This window comes from Chionomys nivalis, chromosome 1 (genome assembly GCF_950005125.1).
Source record: "Chionomys nivalis chromosome 1, mChiNiv1.1, whole genome shotgun sequence".
Lineage (NCBI taxonomy): Eukaryota > Metazoa > Chordata > Mammalia > Rodentia > Cricetidae > Chionomys > Chionomys nivalis.
The window spans coordinates 173,577,192-173,595,848 of NC_080086.1; the positions used below are offsets into that span (position 1 = coordinate 173,577,192).

Here is an 18,657-nt window from a genome sequence, read left to right on the forward strand (position 1 = left end):
CTTTCTTTCTGCAGCGTTACAGGAGGAATGGTGAGCCATGTACTTAGCATCCATGGGGTCAGAATTTGGTTGGATTGGTGACCAAAACAAGATAACTTTTTACTGTTTATAGCTACAGCTCCTAACCCCTCCCAGCCACTAGAATGCTGAAGCAAAGAGTGAAATGATAACTTATTGTCTCTTAACATTTAGTGTTGGCAGTTTTGAGGGGAGAGGGGTTAGAAGCTGGGTTTAAGCCACCATGTGGTTGCTGTGAATTGAACTTAGGACCTCTGGAAGAACAGTACTCTTAACCCCTGAGCCACCTTTCAAGCCCCAGATGCTGAGTTTGACCTCAGGACCTTATACACACATGCTGGGCAAATGCTCTACAATAGAGCTGTATCCCTAACGTCTACCCCACCCCCAGCACTGGCATTGAACCTTGGACCTCATGCATGATAGGCAAGTACTCTAACACTGAGCTATATCCCCAGATCTTTTTTTCTTCTTCAAGACAAGGTTTCTCTGTGTAACCCTGGCTGTCCTGGAACTCATTATTTAGATTAGGATGGCCTTGAAGTCACAGAGATCCACCTGCCTATGCCTCCCAAGTGCTGGGATTAAAGACAAGCATCACCACCACCACTGGGCCCCAGATCTTTTCTTACTTTGTAGTTTGAGACAGACTTTCAAAATTGTCCAGGCTAGATTAAAAAAACCTCTGTATAGCCCAGGAAGGCTTATTGTTTTAAACTAATAATTTACTTAGTAGTGTTTTTGTTTTTTTTTTTTAACATTTATTTATTTATTACGTATACAATATTCTGTCTGTCTGCCTGCATGTCAGAAGAGGGCACCAGATCTCATTACAAATGGTTGTGAGCCACCATGTGGTTGCTGGGAATTGAACTCAGGACCTTTGGAAGAGCAGGCAATGCTCTTAACCGCTGAGCATTAACCATCTCTCCAGCCCCGTGTTTTAGATTTTTGAAACAGTCTCATAGAGTAGGTTGACCTACTCCTATGTAGCTCAGGATGACCTTAAGATCTTGTTTCTCTTCCCTACTTCTGTCTACTCAGCACTGGGAGTATAGGAATGTACCACCATTCTTGGCATTTAGTAACTTTGATTGTCATTTTCCTTAGGTATTTTGCATGTGATTCTCATATTAGTTTTATTCCAAAAGACAGATATTAGGAAGGAGAGGTACAATCGAGTAGTATACAAGGCAGCTTTAAGACTTAAATGCTAGATGGGCATGGTGGCTACAACTGCAATCCCAGCACTAAGCCTAAGGCAGGGAGAGATAGTCAGGAGCCGAAGATCAGCCTGGGCTATTAAGTGAGGCACTTTCTGTGTCTTAAAAATTAAGTAAAAAGGTATTTGGTACTAGAAAATAGCTCTTCTTTTCTTTTGGTTCTGCTCTGAATTTTGTTGTTGTTGTTTGTTTTTGTTGTTTTGTTTTGTTTTGTTTTTGGTTTTTCGAGACAGGGTTTCTCTGTGGTTTTGGAGCCTGTCCTGGAACTAGCTCTGTAGACCAGGCTGGTCTTGAACTCACAGAGATCCGCCTGCCTCTGCCTCCCAAGTGCTGGGATTAAAGGCGTGCGCCACCACCGCCCGGCTTGTTGTTGTTTGTTTTTGGTTTTTAGAGATAGTTTCTCTCTTCTGCCCTGACTGTCCTGGAACTTGCTCTGTAGATCAGGCTGGCCCCAAACTCCCTGCCGTTGTCTCCCAAGTATTTTTACGGGGGTAAAATACTTTTACTCCTGGGAGGTTATTTCCTAAGGTCATTTACCCATAGAATTGTCTTAGAAAATGTTTATAGCTGTTCTCTATAGTTTTCATCACTAAAAATCAAACAAACTTCAGGATCCATTGTGGCAAAGCCTATGCAATTCTACAGATGAGAACAGGGGTCTCCTGGGCTGGAGACAGCTCAGCGGGTGAAGTGCCTGCTGTTCAAAGAGCAAGGACCCGAGTTTGCATTCCCAACACCCACATAGATCTGGAAGCAGTGTGTGCTTCTGGAGTCAGTGAACTCTGTGACATCATGGGAAGTGAAGACAAGAATCCCCTAAGCTTGTGGTTCAGCTAGCCTGGGCTGCGCAGTGGTGAGCAGGAAACCCTGTCTCAACCTAGAAGGTGAAGAGCACACCTGAAGTCCTGTGACTTCCACAGAGGCACCATAGCACTGCTGAACTTGCAGTCATGAACACACACACACACACACACACACACACACACACACACACACACACACGTCAGATTCTTCTGGTGCTTCTGTGTCTATAAAGACCTGATTTGCTTGCTCTGTTGTCCTTTCTCTATTTACATATTTTAAACTCTGGTGTCATAGTTATCCTTAATGTATAAGTGTCTCACACATCTAGGAAAGCATGTGCTGCCTGTTTGGGAAAACTGAGAAGTGTCATAGAAGCTAGGTGTAGCTGCGCACGCCTTTAATCTCAGACTCGGGAAGCAGAGGCAGGTGAATCTCTGCAAGTTTGAGGCCAGCCTGGTCTATAGAGTGAGTTCCAGGACAGCTAGGGCTATTAGACAGAGGAACTCTGTCTTAAAAAACAAAAACAAAAAGACAGAAGAGATGATATCTTTTTTTTGTCATACTTAACAATGTAATGTCTACTTTATACAAAGCTTATTGTGACCTAAGGATTTCTCTATGCTTTGGGGAAATGCAGAGATAATTAAGGTTGCTTTTGTGTTTTGAAGATAGCTATGGCCTCTTAGAATAATCCCAGTATGGAGGGTCACAGTTGAGCTATGAGAGTCAAGGGTACAAATAAAAGAACTTATTATGCTAGAGAGAGCTTTTTGCTGTTATTTTGTAAAAATTAAGGGTGGGGCTCTTTTGATTTCACTTATTATTTTTTAATTTATTATATGTGTGTGTGTGTAGAATGTGAATGTGTTTGTGTGTCACAGTGCATGTATGGAAACCAGATGACAACTTTGTAAGGCCAGTTCTTTGTCTTGATGTGGATTCTGGAAAGTGATCTCAGGTTGTCCACCAATTCTCTTTTTTAAATTACATTTGGACACAAGGTCTTACTAAGTTATCAGGCCATCTTAAATGTTTCATTCTCTTGCCTCAGTCTCTTAAGCACTGGTATTAAGGTATGTACCACCATGTCTGGTATCCAAAGGTTATTAAAATCAAACAACAAAACAAATTCCAGTATTATGAAAGGTTCTGGAAAAATAAATCTCTTTGCCCTTTACGTTTGCTAATTTGCATTCCTGTTTCCAAGTTAACCAATTTGCCCAGGGCAACTTAATTTTGTTTTGTTAGGCTCCCTTCATTTTTATTTATTTTTATATATGTATAGGTTTTTTGCTTGCATGCATATCTGCATCACATGTGTGCCTGGTACCTGCAGAGGCCTGAAGGCATCAGATCTCCCAAGACTGGAGTACAGCAGAACTTCATTGTGGGTGCCAGGCATCAATCCCAGGTTCTCTGGAAGAGCAGTCAGTGCTTTTAACTACCAAACCTTCTCTCCTTATTTTTTAAATATCTACTTTTAAAAAGGTAGAGATAGTTAAATCAGAAATATATATATAATTAAGCTGGATGCAGTAGCTTATACACCTAAGGCAGATGGATTTCCATGGGTTCAAGACAAGCCCAAGCTCAAAAAAACAGCCACCTTCCTATCTCCAGTTGCCAGTGACATCAGTCTCTGTATCCTGGGACCCCATGTAATTGTCCACCCTCAGCATGATGATAAAAGAGAGGAGATGGAATTAAACCATCCCCAATCATCGGAAGATTTGGAACCTCACTGAAAGTGGGTATTGTTGGATTGCCAAATGTTGGAAAGCATACCTTTTTCAATATGCTAACCAGCAGTCAGGCTTTGGCAGACAACTTCCCATTCTGTACTATCCACTCCAATGAGAGTAGAGTTCCTGTGCCAGTATCGCAAACCAGCAAACAAAGGTTACTGCCTTTCTAAATGTAGTGGATATTGCTGGCCTTGTGAAAGGAGCTCACAATGGGCAGGCGTAGTAAATGCTTTTTTTTAAAAAATCTCGTATTAGTGCCTGTGATGGAATTTAATCTAGCATACTTTTGAAGATGATAGATAATATCATGCATGTTGAAGGAAGTGTAGATCCCACTTGAGAGGCAGAAATAATACATGAAGAGCTTCTGCTAAAAGATGGGGAAATGATTGAAGCCATTATAGATAAAACTAGAAAAGGTGGGTGTGAGAGGAGATAAGAGACTGAAGCTCAGTCTAGGCAGTGGTGACTCATGTTTTTAACGCCAGCACTCAGAGGCAGTCAGATCTACAGGACAAGTTCCAGGACAGTCAAGGTTACACAGAGAAACCCTGTCTTAAGAAAAAGAAAAACTGAAGCCTGAAGATGATATGATATGCAAAGTCAAATTCTGGGTTATAGATCAAAAGAAACATGTTTGCTTCTCTGTTGAGTGCAGAGGAGAGACACAAGTAGCTGGAAGTAGGAAAGTAAACAGGACACAATCCGCTTTGCCAAAGATCAGCACGCCAACTAGAGTACTTTTTTTTTTACTGCAGGCCCAGATGCAATGTGTGCATGGACCATCAGGAAAACAATGAAGGTTTCTCAGGCTGCAGGAAAGATACACACAGATTTTGAAAAGGGATTCATTATGGCGGAAATAGTACCCTGATTTTAAAAAAAGAGTTTATGAGTGTTCCACTGGGGTCAGTCCTGCAAAGCCTCATCCAGATCTCTGTCTAGCTCTTGAGTGCTTCCTTCGTGATGGGTGGGAATGCAGAGATGGACCAGTGAATGAGTACCATGTTTACAGACATACTGCTTATTGTTTTTATCTCCATGTGTGCTGTTGCTCACTGAGGCATCCTGATTTACAGGATAGGCAAATACGAGAGATTGAAGACAGAAAAACAATAAAAAATTAGAGAAGGAAGCTATAGCATAATTTGCTGTTCACACACACACACGGGGGGAGGGGGGGACTAAAGAACAATAGAAATCTGTCAATGGTAGGAATGAAAGCCATGTTCGCGGTTGGCTTTTATTGCCTTAATGGGAATGTATAATTCCATATTTGATGGTACAGCCATAGCAAAGTTCCCCTTCACCCTACTTTCTTCCATCCAAGGATTGTCTCATTAAAACCTGCTGGGAGATGACACTTTGATCTTCCTGTGTATTCTCTGTACTGTCAATTGAAAAAACATCCAGAAGATTGTTGGCCTTGTCCCTTCACAAGCTGCCACCAGCCAGGCTGATGGAGTTCTTGCTCCCCACGCCTCAATCTCCTTTTGGGAAGTTCCCTTTTATTTTTATTTTTTTAGTTATAAACTGATTGACTCATTAACTCAGGCTTCATATTAGCTCTTATAACTTATATTAGCTCATTATTCTAGCATATGTTAGCCACATGACTCGGTACCTTTTCAGCGGGGTAAGTCACATCTTCTCCAGTGTCTGGGCAGGACTTGGAAGTTCCCTTTTAAAGAAAACAGAATTCTTTATTTTCTGTCATACTTTTTTAGATATCACATTAGACTGGCAAGGTATCTGGCTGCAATCTATTTTTGAGTTATTTTTCTGCTCTTTGGCTATGATCAGAATGAGAATGGTACCTAAATGATGGGATAGTGCTTTTGGTGATGGATGACTTTGTTTTGTTTTTGTTTTGTTTGGTTTTTTGAGACAGGGTTTCTCTGTAGCTTTGGAGCCTATCCTGAAACTAGCTCTTGTAGACCAGGCTGGCCTCCTGAGTGCTGGAATTAAAGGCGTACACCACCACTGCCCGGCGATGACTTTTTAAGTTAACTTGTTAAATTTGGGTGATTTTTGTGTAACCCCCAAATACCATCTTTCTTGTTTTACTTAAGTGTTTTTGTGGGACTGATGATCAAGCCTGATGTGTACCATATACCATAGAAGCAAACTGTCTATGAGTCCTAGCAAATGGGTGAAAAACGGTTTGTATAACAAAACTTAATTGGAGTTACTTGTTGTGTTTTTAAAAAGCCACATATGTCCCTTATGTTTAATAATTTTAACTGTTTTGTTTACAGAGATGTTTGATTTTTGTGCATATTTTAAAAACATTTTCTGTAATCTGAACGTAAGGATAAGCATTGATCCTAAAGAGCTAAAATAAAATTTTGTCATGTGTTTTTTTACCAGAAAGAAAGAAAAAAAGAGGAAGGTTCTAAAAATGCAGTCAAGGTTGCAGTAAAATAAAGACAAGGCAGAAATTATACTGTTAAAAATATCTTCTTTAAATTTAATACATCTCAGCAAACAAAGAAGAAATACATTTTAGTTATTGCTCAGATAAACGTACAACTTCCAGAAGGCAAATATTTTTTTTTATTTTTTAAATTAAGGTTTCTTAAAATGGAATGGACAAAGTTGGGAATGGGAATTTTCTACAAATTATTTTTGTTTTAAAATTACAAAATACATTGTACCTTCAATGAAGTTGAGTTACTATACACAAACAGCTTTGTTTTTCACATAATTATGATCCTACTCCAAATTTTAGAAGCTTTTCAATAACCATATTTTATGATACTTCATTATACTTTCATGATACTTCATTAGTCTTCATCATGCATACCACCAAGCCTGACACATTTGATAGTGAAGACTATGTGGCTTGTTCCTTATTGAATCTATAGGTAATGCATGTTTTACAGTAGTCCAGATGGCTAGACTCAAAGACCCAAAGCATTGGACAAAGCCAGGGATGGGAGGAAGGGGGAGAGGCAAAAAAAAAAAAAAAAAAAAAAATCCCAGTTCCTCTGTACAGAACTATCTTCCTTAAATTTAGCCACAATTTAATGTATATGGTAAGCACTCAAGAGACTAAGCTAGGAGTGTTAGGAAATCCAGGCCAGCCTGGGCAACATAGCAAAACTTATTCTGGAAACAAAAAAATTAAGATTAAAAAGAAAATATAGTTGTATGCAAATACTATGCCATTTAATAAAAAAACATGAGCATGTACAGATCTTGGCCCTGGAATCAATCCAAGGGTAGAAGGACAACTGTTTTCTCTTGCTGATTGGCAGCTGGAACCCATAGCTTGATGAGATGAAAATTTGATTTTCTTTGGCTGGGTGGTGGTGGTGCACGCCTTTAATCCCAGCACCTGGGAGGCAAAGGCAGGTGGATCTCTGAGTTCAAGGCAGCTTGGCCTTCAGAACTAGTTCCAGACAGCTAGGACTGTTACAGAGAAACCTTGTCTTGAAAACACCAAATAATAATAATAATAACAACAATGATGATGATGATAATAATAATGATGATGATAACGATAATAATAATAGAAAAGAGAAAATAATTTTGGTCTCTTTGTCGTTTTGGTCGTGTAGTTCATCCAGAGGCACGTGATATCTGGTTGTCTGTTCTGGTTACCTAAAACTGTGAAGCATTACCCTAAAACAAAAGCTAGTTTATTGTATCTTATACTTGGTAGACAGGAATTGTTGCAGGGGTCCTTGGCTTATAATCATGCTCACTAAGATATCCACTTAGTCATTGGGCTAGTTTGGAAGTTTTGAGACACATGCTAATAAGACACTAGTAGAAAGGCCTAGAAAGTTAGACTTAGCCAGGCCCTCTTGTTCTTTGTAGTCTCAGGGCCTTTCTGAGTTTCCCCACCAAGAGAGTTGTTGAGAATTCCCATGTGGCAATTGGTTCTCAGAATAATGCTGAGAAAGGTGCCTCTGACCTAACTTTTGAAGTCCCACATCACTTCTGCTGTGTTCTGTCAGGTACACAAACTACTCAAGGCCAGGTCACATGAAAGGAGAGGGAAATAGATTTGCTCTTTAGAAATAGCATTGAGTTACAGTTCTCTTTTCACCATCCATTTGCTTGTTTTTTGAGACAGAGTTCTCCGTGTAACAGTCCTGACTGTCCTGTAAACCAGACTGGCTTGAACTCATGCTAATTAACCTGCCTCTGCCTCTCAAGTGCTGGGATTAAAGGCTTGAATGGCATTCCCCATTCATTTTTGATAATGTACTCTGTTGCCAAGTCAGTGTTAAATCATTGTTTTGGTATGCATTTAAAAATTTTAGTTGCTAGAATACTTCTATGAAGGGATCCTTTCGTCTCTGCTTCCCTGTGTGCTATCACACCCAGCTTTTTTTTTTTGTTTTTTCGAGACAGGGTTTCTCTGTGGTTTTGGAGCCTGTCCTGGAACTAGCTCTGTAGACCAGGCTGGTCTCGAACTCACAGAGATCCGCCTGCTTCTGCCTCCCAAGTGCTGGTATTAAAGGCGTGCGCCACCACCGCCCGGCTTTCACACCCAGCTTTGACCCTGATGCTGGGGACAGAACTCCGGTCCTCATGCTTGCTTGCGCTTTACTGACAGTGCCATCTTCTAGGCCATCTCTTTATTTCTTTTCCCCTCTTTTGTTTGGTGGCAGGAGGGTGCTGGGGGTTGAACACTCACCACTGAACTACACTCCAGGCTTTTATTTGAAGTTCTGTATTACATCTGTTCTAAATTTTGGGTTGACAAGACATAGAGGATAGTAGAATTAAAATAGTCCATTTTCAGTTGTTATCCCATGTTAACTTTTAATAGCCTTAGACTAATAGTACCAATAGTACTGTCAATGCACATATGAGGACAGCTATGGTTATTACTTAAGAGAATTGAGGACAAATTCAGGCTCTTGCACAGGAAATATAAGGGTGCCATTTCTGATATACTCACAACCCCATTCTCCAGTTAAGTTTATTTTTGTATGTTCTCTATTTTCTTTCTCATTCTTGGACGGTTAGACTGCAGACTGTCAGACAATGTGAATGTTACATACCACTTTTCTTCCTTTGAATCTTCATTTGCTCTTTTGACTACACACCAGTGTTGAAGCCTCACTCTCTTATTTTGTTATGTGAAGCTTGGCTTTTAAAGTTAATTTGCATATATGTTCATGGGTGTGAGTGTGGGTCATACCACCATTTGGAGTTCAGTACAGCTTGTGGGAATGGTTCTCTATCATTGTGGATCCTGGAAATTGAACTCTGAGGTGTTTTAGGCAGCAATCATTGGCACTGGGTGGCGGGAAGGTGTGCTTAGTGTTGTGTGCACACTGTGCTCAGAACAAAGGCTGCGGTAAAGTTGTCTTCGTCAACAAACCTGAAACTCCTTGGACTCGCCTATTGTTTAGTTTTAAATTATTTTTTGGTCACTGTGTGTTCAGAAACCTTTTATTGTTGCCAATGTCTTTTTCTTGGGACCTTCATGTTCATTTGCATGATGCACAGTTTAAGAAGCTTGCTGGGCGTTGGTGGTGGCACGTGCCTTTGATGCCAGCAATTGATAGGCAGAGGCAGGCAGAGCTCTGAGACCAGCCTGGTCTACAAGAGCTAGTTCCAGGATTAGCCCCAAAGTGATAAACCCTGTCTCCAAAAACAAACAAAAGTCATGGACTTAAGGTTTGTGTCTGTGGCACGTGCCTGAAGGAGAAAGATAATGAGTTTCAGGCTATCCTGGGCTCTGTAGACAGCCTTTCAGGAAATGAAAAGAAAGAAGAAATGGCAGAGAAAAGAAGGGAAAGGGGGAAAAAAAGAAAAAGAGAAGAAATTGATTAGAACAATTTATATGGTGCTGGAGACGTTCATTTGGTGGGGTGCTTGCCTAGCATGCACAAGGCCCTGTTCAATCTCCAGCACTACTTAAACTGGGAAAGGTATTGCATACCTGTACTTTCAGCTCTCGGGAGCTAGGGGCAGGAGGATCAGGATCCTCCACTACATAACTTTGGATGTATGTAGCTGTCTCAAAAAAAAAAAAAATTCGAAATTGACACTGTTTCAAATTGAGACTGATCCCCTTTTTCTCATTGTATTATTACCAGTTTGTTAAGAGATAGCTTGCATAACTGCATTAGAATTTGTCAATCATTGGTCAGATATCTACTGTGTGCTATATGTTTTTTCTTGAAGAGTTCTCTTTAATATGACTCCCTCTTATTATGACCAGTTAGTTATTCATGATCAGATTTGTTGTATTTTATTCTTTTTTTATTATTTCTATAGACAGGTTAATTTATAAAAAACGATTTAGTCATTTTGTTAAGCTCTGTCATATATAAGCATATCAGAAAATAAACGATGTAAAAATTTCACTTGGACCAAGATATATTTCCTGTTGTTTATGAGGCACTAACTAAACTTTAAAAAGTATGTCCAATGAGACCAATATGAAATGTTTTTCCTATTCATCGATATATTGAAAAGTTTCCAGACTTAAGTCTTAGAGTGAACAAAACATTTAAATAAGAGAAGAAACATTCAACTTAAAAATAGGATTAGAAGCTTTATAATAATGTTTTTGTTTTAGTTTTAGTAGAAATTTCTGGGACTTTTTTTTATAACTACTGTATAGAATTGCTTATTCTAGTCTTTCAGATTCTGTCTTTTGATTCAGTTGATCTGGCCATTAGGCCTTACTAGAGTAAATCACAAAGTCTTAGGGAGTACTTTTGTTGAATAGGCCCTGCAAACTGAAGTTAATTTGTCAATTCTTTCTTCCATTATATTTATTCTAACTATATATGTAGAAGTTATATAACTTTAAAATTATTTATAAAAATAATATGCTTTATGATATCATTTATTTACTTTCAGGTTCATGCCTGGGAGATTTCTGATCAATTGTTACAGATCCGACAGGATGTGGAATCATGCTATTTTGCTGCCCAGACCATGAAAATGAAGATTCAGACTTCGTTTTATGAGCTACCCACAGACTCTCATGCTTCTTTAAGGGACTCATTGCTAACTCATATTCAGAACTTGAAAGATTTGTCACCTGTCATTGTAACACAGGTAAATCCTTTACTCACTAAGGAAACTTGTAAGGTCATTTGGATACATCATGATTTATTTTGGTTTTTATTGGTAGGCCATGTAAGGTAATGTTAACTTTATTGCTATATTTTCACAACTGTAGCAGAATAAAAAGTTTAATCATTTGTATTAATCTTTGAGTTCATTAGGCTCCAGACATTAAATATTGAAAGTGGGGAAGTACATATATGTTTTCTCTAGCATGTGCTCCCCTGCTGTTAAAATTGCAGATGATTAATAAAATGTGTATTATTCTGAATTAGAAGTCTATGCAGTAACTTTTTTTTCAATTTTTATTAATTTATAAACTCTTTTCTGGAAGGACTGGCAGTAAAAGTCTTATAAATGAAACAATGAACGTCTTGGCTTTCCCCTTTAGCCAGGGAAGAAATACATTAGAAAGTAAAGTACATACATGTGTTTGCCTGATGTGGACGTGCTCTTGAAGAGGATGCTTCAAGATGAGAAATGGAAAGAGCAGGGAAATGGCAATCCATTATCTGAGGACAGAACCAAAGTCTAACTTTATCAGTAGCTTTGATCTTTTGACAAACTATAATTTATCAGTCTCTGAAGTTCTATGGTATTGTATTTTCAAATAAAAGTAAGTATTGGCTGGACAGTGGTGGCACTCACCTATAATCCCAGCACTCAGGAGGCAGAGGCAGGCGAATCTCTGAGTTTGAGGCCAACCTGGTCTACAAAGAGAGTTCTAGGACAGCCAGGGCTGTTACACAGAGAAAATCTGTCTTGGGTATCTATTTTTAAACAGATTTTGATGTTTTTAAATTGAGTATAGTGGTTTAAACCTGTAATTGCAAGTCGGGTGGTAGTGGTACATGCCTTTAATCCCAGTACTTTGAAGGCAGAGGCTCGTGGATCTCTGTGAGTTCTCGGCCAGCCTGATCTACAAGAACTAGTTCCCGAACAGGCTCCAAAGCTACAGAGAAACCCTGTCTCCAAAACCAAAACAAAATAAAACAAAAAACCCTCTAATTGTAGCACTTGTGAGGTGGAGAAAGAAGAATCAGGAGTTCAAGGTCAGGCTCGATATCTAGTGGGTTTGAGGCCAGTCTGAGCTAGATAAATGCTGTCTCAGAAACAACAATAAAAAAAAGTATCCTATCTATCAAGTGTGTTTTGTTGATTTTTTTTTTTTTTTGTCTGTCTTTAATTTTTAAGGTTGATCTCTAAATCCAAGCAATTTGTAGCTAACTAGATGACTGGATAGGTAGACATTCATGGGGAAGGAGGAAGGGGGATGCTAGTCTTCACTATCATAGTGTTTGAAAGAATTGTGGTCTCTTTTTTTCTGTTAGCATTGATGGTTTCTGTATCTAGTCTATTCATTTATTTATCTCTCTTCCCATTCAGCTGGCTTTAGCAATAGCAGACCTTGCCCTACAGATGCCTTCTTGGAAGGGATGCGTACAAACATTGGTAGAAAAGTAAGTAATTTTTATCGATAGTATTTGAATTTCCATTAATCCACACAGAGAAATCTGTCCTGGTAACTAGACTAGATTGTTTTCTAAATTGTGAGCATAAAATTACAATTTGCTTTAGTTTTCTTTTGTTTTATTGAGACAGGATTTTTCTGTAACAGTCCTGGCTATCCTGGAACTCACTGTGTAGACCAGGCTGGCCTTAAAATCATAGATCTGCCTGTCTCTTCCTCCCGGGTACTGGAATTAAAGGTGTGGGCCACCACCAAAGGCTTAAAAAATGTTTTTTAAAAATTAATTATGTATAGGTATGTGTATCTACGTGTACATGGGTACAAAAGCCCACAAAGGCCAGGTAAATCTTCTCCTCTGGAGCTGGAGTTATAGATGATTGTGAGATGCCTGATCGGGATGGGGGAATTCAATTTGTGTCCTCTGGAAAAACAGCAAGTGATCTTAACCACGGAGCCATCTATTTCTCCATTCTCAAATGATATAATTTTTATTTCTCTTCAAAAATTGTTTTTTGTTTGTTTATTGGAGGTGTGCTTGCCATATCACTGTGTCAAGTTCAGGGGACAACTTGAAGGAGTTGGTTCTCTCTACCATGTGGGGTATATTGAACTCAGGTCATCAGGCTTGGTAACAAGCACTTTTATACACTGCAGTATTACCAGCCCCTGAATTTTATATTATTAACTTTCTTGTTAAAGTAAATTTGGAGGCTGGGCATGGTTGTTGTACACCTTTAATCCCAACAATCAGGAGACAGGCGGGCAAATCTCTATGAAGGTAACCTGATCTGCATATTGAGCTCCAGGCTTGTCAAGGCTACATTATCTCTAAATAAATAAATATGTGCAATAATAATAATATTCTATAGTATAAACTTATGAATCACATATGACATAGGAGTCATGAAATTGCTGATTATCTTCAAAATTGAGGCATTAGGATTGCTTAGCCATACCTCAAAGTCAGGAAGATATTGGTGTTGAAAACTGGAGGCTAATGATAATACAGAACTTAGCCAAGTTAGTAAAATATTCGATCATATGTGTGTGTGCATGTAATTTTTAAAATTAACTAAAACTGGGAACTGGAGAGGTGGCTCGATGGTTAAGAGCACATCCTGCTCTTCTTGGGACCTGAGTTCAATTCTTATCACGGGATCAGGCAATTTACAACTGCTTGTAACCCCAACTCCAGGGGGATCTGTAGTCACTTGAATTTATGTGCACATACCCTTCCCCTGCACACATAATAAAAATACATTTTTTTTTCTTTTTGAGACAGATTTTCTCTGTGCAACAGCCCTAGCTGTCCTGGAACTTGTTCTATAGACCAGGCTGGCTTCAAACTCACAGAGATCCACCTGCCTCTTGCCTCCCGAGTGCTGAGATTAAAGGCATGTTCCACCACTGCATGGCTACAAAAAAAATAAATCTAACTAAAACTAACTTACCTTCCTTTCTATTGCCATATTTATTCTCCCTTCCTTCTTCCCTTCTCCTTTTTTTTTTCTACAGCCATATAACAAGTTGGAAGCTAGCATGGAATGCATGAAACCTTGTCTCAATAAAACAAAGATTTCATTCATCTACAAAACTACAGAGAAACTCTGTCTTGAAAACAAACAAATAAATAAAGCAAAGATTACATTTTCATTTTCTTCTTTTTTTCTGTTTTCTTTTTAAGGTTTTTTGAGACAGAGTTTTTCTGTGTGACAGAGCCCTGGCTGTCCTGGAACTCTCTTTGTGGACCAGGACTGACCTTGAACTTCCAGAGATCCGCCAGCCTCTGCCACAACCTCCTGGCTCTTTTCCTCTTACTGTGGAGAGTGCTGCTTTTGTTGTTGTGGGCTATTTGATGGCATTGTGATTCTGTATTTGCTGGCTCTCAGTGACTCGTGATGCATCCTCCTTCTTTTCTTTTCCAGATATAGCAATGATGTAACTTCTTTGCCCTTTTTGCTGGAGATCCTTACAGTGTTACCTGAAGAGGTACACAGTCGTTCCTTGCGAATTGGAGCCAATAGGCGCACAGAAATTATAGAAGACTTGGCCTTCTATTCTAGTACAGTGGTATCTTTATTGGTAAGTTTGAAATATTCATTTGTTGATAAAGGACAGAGACCGTGGAGTGATTATTTTGTGATCTGGTCACAATGGTATGAAGCAGTTTTCTTTGGAAATGCGGCATTAATACTGTTTTAGCATTTATTTATACAAAACTTTTTAATAATACAAAATACTTTTAAAACTTGAGCTTCTTTGTAATGCTGTGAGGATGATATCTCTTGTGAATGTGAATGGGCTTACTGATATTTGATTCTTAATTTAGAATTTGAACTCAATTCATATGATATATAAAAAAGCTCTTGCCTCCAAGGACCACACTAAAAGAAGTGCATATAAACAAACTTTAGGAAAAAGTAAAGAAAAATTAGCATTTTGATAAAGAAATAATAGAAGATTTTGCTTGGCCATTGAACAATAGTGTAATTATAATTACATTCAGTTATATTCATTTTGGTGTTAAAAACTTATTTGGAAAGTAAATATCTTTAAATTTTTTAATTGACCATTTTTTGAATTTTTTTGACCATTTTTAAAGAAAATAGTATTTTAGAACATTAGAAAAAAATTAAGCAATTAATATTCAAGTAATTTTTGACCATTTATTTTTAAAGAAAATAGTATTTTAGAACATTAGAAAAAAAATTAAGCAATTAATATTCAAGTAACTTGGAAATCATATCCTGTGTCTGTCTGTCTTAATTTGGGGTATTGGGGGTAGTATACATGCATACTAGAAGTGCTCTACCACTGAACTGCAACCACAATTTTCTTTTGTATGTTTTGGCTTTAGTTTCTTAAAATTACATGTATTTATTGTGGGGAGGGGAACACACATACCTGTGTACCCTAGGATGTTGTAGAGGTCAGCGAACGGTTTGTTCAAACTGTCCCAGGGATCAGGCCATCAGTCTTCTAGCATGCATCTTTTTTGTTTGTTCTTTGTTTTTCTGTATATAGCTCTGGCTGTCCTGTAAGTTGCTTTGTAGACTAGGCTGGCCTTGAACTCACAGAGATCCATCTGTTTCTGCCTCTCAAGTGATGGGATTAAAGGCTTGCACCACCGCCACCCTGCATAGCATGCATCTTTAAGACACAGAGCAAGTCATTTTGGGGTGGGGGGTGTGTGTTGAGACAGGGTTTCTCTGTGGTTTTGGAGTCTGTCCTGGAACTAGCTCTTGTAGACCAGGCTAGCCTCAAACTCACAGAGATCCACCTGTCTCCGCCTTCCAAGTGCTGGGATTAAAGGCGTGCGCCCTACTGCCTGACCAAGCCATTTTTTAAAAGGGTCTCATGCATCCTGAGTTGTCTTCAAACTTGTTTCATATCTTCATATGAAACTCGTTTCGTAGCCATAGCCTCATAGCTGATGATGACCTGCACTTTTAATTCCCTGACTCCCTTTTCTCTTCTACCTGACTCTGTCTTCTAAAGGCAGTGTCATAGTTGTGTGCTACTACACTTGTCCCTCAGTTTTTAAAGATTTATTTATTTATGATGTATGCAATGTTTTGCCTGCATGTATACCTGCATGCCAGAAGAGGGGGCACAAGATCTCATTATAAGATGGTTGCTGACACTTGACCTTTGAAAGAACAACTAGTGCTCCTAACCTCTGAGCCATGTCTCCAGCCCCATCCCTCAATTTTTGTTAAAGTTTTTTATTTTTCTTTATGTTTTTGTGCCAGTGTCTGCCATGTGTATGCAGTGGAAGGCAAAAGATGAGCTCAGTTCTCTTGCAGCTAGAGTTCCTAGGCCACTCAGTGTGAGCTCTGGTGTCTGCTCTTTGGTCTTTGGAAGAGCAGCAAGTGCTCTTAACCTCAGGCTTGAGCATTTTCTTCAGCCCTCCAACCTTTTGGTTTGTGAGATGTGGTTTTATAGAGCACGGACTCAGGTAGTTTCCTGCGTTAGCCTCCTGAGTAGTTGAGACTGGGCACACTGGTGGACGGACTGCTGTTGACCCTTTCATGCTTGTCCCGTGAATGTGTATCTCTGTGATTACAGTTTCCTGTTTCAGTCATCTACCTTTATTTTTTCATTTTAGAACATTTCCTATGTAATGCCATGTTTTTAGAGTACATTCACATTCTCCCAGTTGGTTCTAAAATACTTGAAAACAGAGTTCACCAACAGTGTCCACTTTACAGCCCTGTCTTGTTTTAGGCTAGCAGTCACAGTCCTCTTGCTCTGTCTTTCCGCAGAGAGCATTTGTCTTAGAGAATGTCTTTAGCATTTATGATTACGTTCTTTGTTTTCTCTGATTGTTTTTGTAATCTCCTTATTTCTTCTAATTGGAAGGTCTATCTGAGTTGGCCCTACTGAGTAAGGACTCCTCAAAAGAAATTACCTTAGGGTATCCATTGCATGTAATAAATTCTCTACTGTATTAATAATGCTACCACTTACATTCCATCCTTAGGATAATTAAGAAAGTAGTTACTTAGATCCCTTTCTTCAGGGTTTAATTTGTTTTCCTTCAGCATGCTGATTAGAGATAAGTTAAGAGACTTGATGGATTTAAGAAAAGGTTTTTTAAGTTTTGGATTGTGCCCATCTCAGAGTTATATCTTAGGCAGTATTATAATGTCTGATTGGTACTTTATTAGTTATGTTAGGGTTGTCCTCTGGATTAGGGTGATGATAGTCTGGTTCCTCCATGCTTAGCGTGCTTTCTGTTTTTGCAGGGTAATTTGTGTGAAAGTAGCTTATTTTAGGAAAATCCAATTTTTAAAAAAGGTATTTATTTTTGAGACAAGATCTCACTGTGTATCTCTGGCTGGCTTCAAATTCCCTGGAACTGGAGTTATAGATAGTTGTGAGCTGCTGTTTGGGTGCTGGGAATACAACCAGGGTCCTCTGGAAGAACAGCCAGTACTTGACCAGAGTCATCTCTCCAACCTGGATCATAGGTCCTGAAGCAAGACTTGTGACATTTGAGTCTTTGCTCTGCCATATTAAACAAGATAATTAACTCTTCTGCCTCAGTTTCATCATCTGTATATGAGAGTAATAGTGCTTATTTCATTTTGTGTAGACTGAATTAATGCATTTAAAGCTATTAAAATCATGTTTAGCACATAATAGGGTTCAGTACATGTAATGGCTGGTCACTTGTTATATGTTACTTCTTTGACTAAAATGCAGTATCCATAAAGAAATTAAAAAATAGAAGCAAGCCCATTTATATACTTGTATTAGTCTTTCTGTCTCCTGTTTGTCATATTAGAGGAAAAAATTGATTTTGAAATGGATGTTTTTGCCAAGTATGGCAGCACACACCTGTAATCCTAATACCTAGGAGGCTAAAGTAGAGGATAATGAGTTTGAGTCCAGCCTGGGCCAAATAACAAGATACTGTTCTCAAACAAAAAAACCTTATTCTTTCAATATGGTTCCATGGGAATGAAGCGGTATATAGTAATATACTGAACTTTCACTTCTCATCTTTACAACCAGTCTAGTACTGCTTGGAGGGCACTTATAAAAACGGTCACCATGGCTAGGGATGTATACATTGTTGCTAGAGCATTTACCCAGTATGTGCAGGTCCCTGGGCTCAATCCCCAGCACCAGAGGAGAACAAAACCATCATCTGTGGAGAAGGGTGGTACACACCTCTAATTCCAGCACTGCAGAGCAGTGGCAGAGGCAGGCAGATTTCTGTATCAGGCCAACCTGATCTACATAGGAAGTTCCAGGCCAGTCAGACAATTTATCACTGCAGATTGTATTTTAGATGAAGCTTTGAGTCTGGGGGATTTTTCTATGTAGTTGGTATCACCGTGTAAACATAAATATCATAATTTTATTCTGTATACTGTGGTTGCCACCAGCTTGAAATAATTTTTAAAAATTGATACCAGTTGATTACAGGCAATGAATTATGATTATTCTGTGATAATGGAAACAATCCTGGAAGTCCAACTACCAGACTGGAGATCTGGTGTGTAATACATCATGGATGTAGCCCTTTTCCCTTTCTCCTTGCTTGTTGTCCCTCATGGCAGTTGTCATGCTTTTAGCCCACTGCCTGTGAGCTGTCTTGAAACATTCTTATCTAGAAGAAGTTGCATTATGCTTTCTAAAATGTAGCACAAAATGTTCAGATAACGGCAGTGGTCAGTTTTAGTCTGACTTGTTTTATGTCTTTCTTTCATAGTACTGGAAATTGAACCTGAGGTCTCTGCGTATGTTAAGCTGGTGTTCTACCACTAAATTATTTCTTATATTTCCAGATTCCCCCACCCCCAAAAATTAACAACTTGCTTTAGAAGACTTTTTAAAA

General features: G+C 38.9%; 1 protein-coding gene and 1 pseudogene across 2 annotated transcripts in view; both read left to right on the forward strand.

Moving 5' to 3' along the window:
* The window catches only part of Tnpo3 (transportin 3), a 79,891-nt gene that overhangs the window by 13,093 nt on the left and 48,141 nt on the right, over positions 1 to 18,657 (forward strand). For both annotated transcript variants that reach the window (XM_057765982.1, XM_057765975.1), the window contains 3 exons: positions 10,628 to 10,828; positions 12,224 to 12,297; positions 14,234 to 14,390. In XM_057765982.1, coding sequence (XP_057621965.1) covers positions 10,706 to 10,828; positions 12,224 to 12,297; positions 14,234 to 14,390 — 354 coding nt within the window. In that variant the 5' untranslated portion in view covers positions 10,628 to 10,705. The remainder of the gene's footprint in view (positions 1 to 10,627; positions 10,829 to 12,223; positions 12,298 to 14,233; positions 14,391 to 18,657) is intronic.
* Positions 4,787 to 6,217, forward strand: LOC130877525 (calcium load-activated calcium channel-like; annotated as a pseudogene).